Source organism: Gigantopelta aegis, chromosome 13, assembly GCF_016097555.1.
Source record: "Gigantopelta aegis isolate Gae_Host chromosome 13, Gae_host_genome, whole genome shotgun sequence".
In the NCBI taxonomy this organism is placed as follows: Eukaryota; Metazoa; Mollusca; class Gastropoda; order Neomphalida; family Peltospiridae; genus Gigantopelta; species Gigantopelta aegis.
The window spans coordinates 8,460,943-8,467,855 of record NC_054711.1 but is presented as its reverse complement, the minus strand read 5'-3'; the positions used below and the strand labels follow the sequence as shown (position 1 = coordinate 8,467,855).

At 36.5% G+C, this 6,913-nt stretch overlaps 1 protein-coding gene across 1 annotated transcript in view; it reads right to left on the bottom strand.

Moving 5' to 3' along the window:
• Nucleotides 1-316: 316 nt before the first annotated feature.
• The window catches only part of LOC121387385, a 105,390-nt gene continuing 98,793 nt past the window's right edge, over nt 317-6,913 (bottom strand). The window contains exons 4-5 of the mRNA XM_041518484.1: nt 5,882-5,973; nt 317-4,326 (exon numbers count right to left, since the gene is read on the bottom strand). Coding sequence (XP_041374418.1) covers nt 4,277-4,326; nt 5,882-5,973 — 142 coding nt within the window. The 3' untranslated portion in view covers nt 317-4,276. The remainder of the gene's footprint in view (nt 4,327-5,881; nt 5,974-6,913) is intronic.

Here is a 6,913-nt window from a genome sequence, read left to right as displayed (position 1 = left end):
ACTGACTGACTGACTGACTGACTGAGTGAATGAATGGATGAATGCACTGTCGTAGAAACCGGAAGGGGGGGGGGGGGGCATGTTCCCCCACTTTTTATATATTTTGCTTTATATTTGCTTTAAAATAGTGTAAAAGTGTGTAAATATAAAAGTGTGCCCCCACTTTTTGGAAGGATGGATGGATGAATGTTTAACGACACCCCAGCACGAAAAATACATCGGCTATTAGGTGTCAAACAAAGATAAAGAAGAACGAATGATACATAGGTCGGAGGTCATGAAATAATGACAGCAAAAGGAGGAAAGTTATAATTCAAGAATTTGACACAAATTTATTCCAGAATAACGTTGGTGGGTCAACACCAGATCAGAAACCCGTTAATACACAGCCTTCCTTACATGATCATACAAAGTAAGAATCTGCACATGTAAAGATAAATACATTTATTTAATATCGATAAGAACAGAATTAGACAACATAATAATTATTCTATTAAAAACTGTCGTAGAACCATTTAATAAGGTGTTAGGTGACCGTATATTTATGAGCATGACTACGGTAAGATTGCAGACGACTATGTATTAAAATAATCGTTTCACAGATTACGTTGTATTTAGCTTGCAACTGAATTCACGAACATTGTTTTACAGGGAGCAAAATGCATGCTAAAATACAATAAAACACATAGACCCATTTCCAAAAAATGGAGCACCATTAGAAAAAGAACTGAAATTCTAATTGTTCTACCGATTAGGGGATTATGTTGTTGTGTTACGTTGTATACATCTTGCAACTGAATGTGTGCATATTAGTTTTAAAGAGAGCAAAATGATGTTTAAATACGACAGAACACATCTAGACCCATTTCCGAAAAGGAAACCATTAGGAAAGTATTACAGTCCTAAGTCCTCATACCAATTTAAGGATTATATAATGTTATTACTTCCCATACAGCATACAACTGAATTTGTAAGCCTTGTTTTAAGGCAGCAAAATGTATTTAAATGCACAAAGGACATTAACCCATTTTAAAAAAGAGAAAAGAAAAAGGAGAGAACCATTAAAAAATTACTGAAATCTTTGTTCTTATACTGTACACATTATCGAAAATTTAAAGGCACCTGGTCCACTACAAACATACGTAACTTTAGAGACATAATCCACAAAGCTCTCAAGCTCTTTTAATCACCATCATAGTCTCTGCACTATTTCTCGCTCCAGCCAGTGCACCACGACCGGCACATCAAAGGTCGTGATATGTGCTATCCTGTCTATGGGATGGTGCATATAAAAGATCCCTTGCTGCTAATCGAAAAAATTAAATGTGTTGAGTGCGTCGTTAAATAAACCATTTCCTTCTTTCCATAGTCCCTGCAAGTCCTTTTTTTGCACTGCAAGATCACTTAGTTGTGAAAGCTAGAGAAGTGGGTTCCTGGGCCCCTGTTTTACAATGCGATCTTAGCGCTAAAATCACTTTAAATGCATATCTACCATATGCGCTTAAGATTACCTTAACGGTAACACCGCTGCGTAAAACGGGGTCCAGGTCGACACACGATACGATTGCCTAGTGCGAGAATAGCAACGAGAATAACCGATTGCATACAACAACCGATGAAATCCGAGTGTTTGTTTAGTCAATCGGCTATTTCCGTGGCTATTCTCGTACGAGGCACTCGTATTGTATGACTGACGTCGCGTTTACTGTCTTTTACTTTGATAATTTCATGTCTGTCCATTCCGTGCATTCTTATTTGTCCCAATATTTTTAAAAGCTCAAGACGGTACCCTGACGTGGTCTTTTTATTGGCGGACTCAGAGACGGGAGGAATCATAGAAATCCCGTAATCCACCATCCACCAAATGTCCTTTTTAATGGCCTTTTAAAAAATATATTCGTCATCACAATCCCACTAAATTGTCCTCAAAACGCGTCTCTTATCGTCTTTATTTCAAAATTTTATGGGGAGCATGCCTCCGAACCCCCTTCAGATCCCCATCCCCTTGAAAAGTTCGACTCATTTGCTTTCCACAAACTCAAACTTGCTGTTTTAAGAATTTTGTCCCCAACCCCCCCCCCCCCCCCACCCGTTTACAAAATCATGGATCCACCCCTACGTTTCGCGCGCACCAGTATTTTGCTGACGCTGTTGTTTTGAAAGTACCATTTACAAATGCACACAATATACAATTCAGATAACTTTAAATGGTCGTGAAATCTCTCGTCTCCAGACAATGTTTAAACAATTCCTGGTTGTTGACTGCTGGGCGATTTTGTAGGTGATAACATCATCATAAATATCATTTAACGTTTTAAGTAAGAAACTAAGTTTTAAGCAGAAATACCAAAAGAACCAAGTGCCTTTAAAGTATACTCTTTGGAAAATGTTAAGCGCCTCCTGCAAAAGTTCATCATTGTTGAATAGAATATTGTGGGAGAATTATAAGATACACCCATTCCAGGGTGCGCTAAACTGTCTGAATATGCGAATCTGACCCCTCAGAAAGTGATAAAGGTACGTTATCACAACGCAACTTATAATAACAGCCTGATGCTTTTTAAATAATAGTAATCTTACAATAATAATAAATTGAATTTAAATTAAAAATTGTAATCTTTCAGACTTCCCTCGAAAATGTTGTGAACATATAAAATCGTAACTACAATCTAGGTATTCTTTCAATACATCTCGCTCGTACATTTTCGAATCGTTTTCAATTATTGTACCGTGAGTACGTACCTATAACACTTTCGCATTTCATATCTCTAGACGTACTTGTAAGCCGGTTTTTAGTAATGACAGAACAAACATTCGGAATTCCTCGGCCAATTCTACGAATCATGTCTCGGATGTACGACAGTGGGCGTCATGTTGGATCTACATTTTCCTACAGAGTAACATTAACAAAATGATTTCTCCCTTGGGAAATTTGCTTTTACCATATCCATTTGGCAATATAGTCTTAACTTTTAAAATACTTCTTTTATAGTCTGTATTAATTCTATTAAGCTATGGCTATGTTGCCGTTATGAATAAAGGAAACAATTAAAAAACAAAATCTTCCTACGTCATTATTGAGCTATTACTTTTATACACATTGTCTGATTCTCTCGGCGTAACGAAAACGGCTGGCAAAAATGTCCGTGCTTATATGGAATTAAGGTTCACACACACGTTGTAACTGGAACACTTCCCAACTATTTGGGCTGTCTATCTAGGACAGGGGGTTAATGATTAGTTGTTGTCAGTTAGTGAGACAGAAGTCGGTGTAGCCAAATATTTAGTTTATGGAACTGTCCGAAATATAATTCATATCATAATATTTGAAGTCTACTGAATATATTGACATAGTTTAAATACATTTGATGTATACACTGAGAAATATGATTAAATATCACTTAAGACAATATCAGTGGCTAATTCTAGTTTATATTCCAAGATTCCTTTATCGTTGTTGGGTCGTCTGCGATAATAAAAAGAATATTTTATATATACATATACATACATACATACATACATACATACATACATACATATGTATATGTATATATAAAATATCCTTTATGTATATACATGTATATATAATGTCTCTGCTTGATGGAGAAGTTATTTATCAGAATATAATATGCTCCATAATTAAAATGCGAAATCACAGGAAAAAGAAAGACAGTTCACATTTTTACACTGTTAGCTCTAATGTCATGCGCGCCAGTCACGTGATAGCTTCAAAACGTCTTTTGATTGGTTGGAGACTAATTTGAATGTTACCACTTGACATTTTAAATGAATCACCATTTTGAATATGTGGTTTTTGCACAAATAATATGTGTTATCAAGGAGTGCTAAATATCGTTAAAGAGTCAAGCAAAAGAAACAAAATTAGTTGCAACGAAAGCAGTTGTTCTGTTAGACAGTTAGAGGTTACACGATGACGTCACAAAAGGCATTTTAAACGACTAAAATGGAGATCTTTGCACATTTTACAACATAAACCTTTCAGTAATACGAATTAGTCTTCAAACTGGACTTCAAAATAATCCTGAATCGACGGACATATTTTAAAACTAGCATCACTAAAATCCAAAAGTAGAGATAGACTGTTTTATTTGTAGAATTTTCAACTTTCTCTTCTGTGTCGTCTTTTCCTCCACCGAATCTTGTTGATCAAGTTCCATGATTTGTTTTTAGCACAATTTGAGTTTCCCGATGTTCTCTCGCCAACATTGTCGTGGACGAAATTTGGAGGGTTTGGAGCACCCATTGTTTGGGTACATCACTGGTCAAGTCTATTGTATATTTCACTGTTACTAATATATCCGTCATCTGAAATAAGAAATAAGAAATAAAAAACATAAATACAGTAGTAGTAGTAGTAGTAGTAGTAGTAGTAGTAATAATAATGAAATCTTTATTTATAGCTCAGTTAGTTCTAGACTATTCTCCCCTGAGGTCTTCTGACTAATTATAATAATATATAGAGGATATTTCATGGTTTTTTTTGCCAAATATGATTTATATTTCATCGAGTGAAGTTTGCAATCATATCTCACGAGTCGCGCTTGCACGACGAGTGTGATATGATTGCAAACTTAACGAGATGAGATATAAATCATATTTGACAAAAACACCCATGAAATTTTCTATTTATTATATAACTTTTGGCAATTTAACTTTATTTTTAAAATGCCAGCAGCAAAATAGGTCCGGCTTTCTTACGGTGAAGATAACACTTTCTACAGTGACGATAACACATTTTAGAGTGAAACAGTAAAATTTTCACTCTAAAATGTGTTATCGTCACTGAGTGACTGATAACACTTTTATTTCACTGATATTTTAAGATATTTCACTAAATGTTATATAATAAAAGGATATTAAAAATTTTCACGCAGTGCAATAACTGACATTTAAAGTTTGTTTTGTTTAACAACATGTCCATAGTACATTGATTAATAAATAACCGGCTATTGGATGTGGAATCAGAGGAACCCGCTACATTGTTTCATAAGCAGCAAGGGTTCCTTTATATGTTCTTCCCCACACACAAAACACCACATACGGTACCCTTGATATACTAGTCGTGGACGTATCAACAGTTATTGAATGTCAGATATAATTTGGGTCATTGTGACTCGTAGTTAGAGGAAATCATTTGTTTTCCAATAGCAGCACGAGATCTTTTATATTGACTTTCCAAGACAGCGTAGCACATACCACGGTATTTCATATGTAAAACGTAGGGCACTTGTTGAGACGGGGGAAACCTATTGACAGGAAATACTAATTCATTAGTAGCCAGGAATAATCATGTTCATTGACAGTCCTGGCAGGAATTTTGCATTCATTAGTAGCCAGGAATAACCATGTTAATTGGTATCCTGGCAGGAATATTCGCATTCAGTGGTGGCCAGGAATAACCATGTTAATTGGTAGCATGCCAGGAATATTCTTATTCATTAGTAAGCCAGGAATAACCATATCCATTGGAAGTCCTGGCAGGAATATTTGCATTCATTAGTAGCCAGGAATAACCATGTTAATTGGTAGCATGCCAGGAATATTCTTATTCATTAGTAAGCCAGGAATAACCATATCCATTGGTAGTTCTGGCAGGAATATTTGCATTAATTAGTAGCCAGGAATAACGAAGTTAACTGGTAGCCAGGAATAAGCATGTTCGTTACATGAGTGCCCTATGCGTCAGACAGATACGGAAACATTCTGGCCAAATATTGTTTACATCCAAATAATCCTGGATATCCTAATTATCCAAAAATCATATATAATTCTGAATTCATTGCGAACGCTAGGGATTTCTCGCTCTCCTGAACGCGCTAAATACTAATATTATTTCCGACAGATTCCTCGATTCACTTACCATTGGTGTCGACGAACGTCTTCACCAGAGCGAATGCTAACGATGGGTTTTCTACGATCAGCTGCGTCAAGTCTTCCACCGTTAACGTGTCACTGCAAAAAACAAAACACAAACAGTATTAATATTAAAACCCAAAATCTGCTATCTCAGCAAGTCTTCAACTGTTAACGGATATCGACAATAAACAAAACACAAACAATATTAATATACCCAAATTATGTTAAAACGTTTGGTTCCCCACTTTTACCCAAAAATGCTCCTACGGCCTTAAATAAGGCCTTTTTTTTTTAGAAATCCGTGTAGACTATATTACAAATATGATCTCTCAACAATTCTTTCACTGTTTTAACGATTTAGTTTTTACAATAAACAAAGCACAGACATTTAGCCGATGATGAATAAAGCAATGTGCTGTATGTGGTGTCGTTAAACAAAACAAACGTGTAAATGACAAAACGACCGTCGAAGAAGACCTAAATCAGATGATGTCGGAATTGTTGGTCAAGATGACATTTGAATACTAAAGTCTGGTTCAGATCATATCTAACTGATATGTGTTAGGAGATCCTTGACTGGAGACTTCACCCCTCTTGCTCCGCCACAAAGAGGATTGCCACTTACTAGTTTACTGGAGATATTTCATCCCTCTTGCTCCGCCACAAAGAGGATTGCCACCCACAGTCTAGTTTACTGGAGAATATTTCATCCCTCTTGCTCCGCCACAAAGAGGACCGCCACCCAGTCTAGTTTACTGGAGATATTTCATCCCTCTTGCTCCGCAACAAAGAGGATTGCCACTGGAGATATTTCATCCCTCTTGCTCCACCACAAAAAGGATTGCCACTTATAGACTAATTTACCGGAGATTTCACCCCTCCTGCTCCGCCACAAAGAGAACCGCCACCCAGTCTAGTTTACTGGAGATTTTATCCCTCTTGCTTCGCCACAAAGAGGACCGCCACTGACAGTCTAGTTTACTGGAGATTTCGTCCCTCTTGATCCGCCACAAAGAGGACTGCCACTCACAGACTA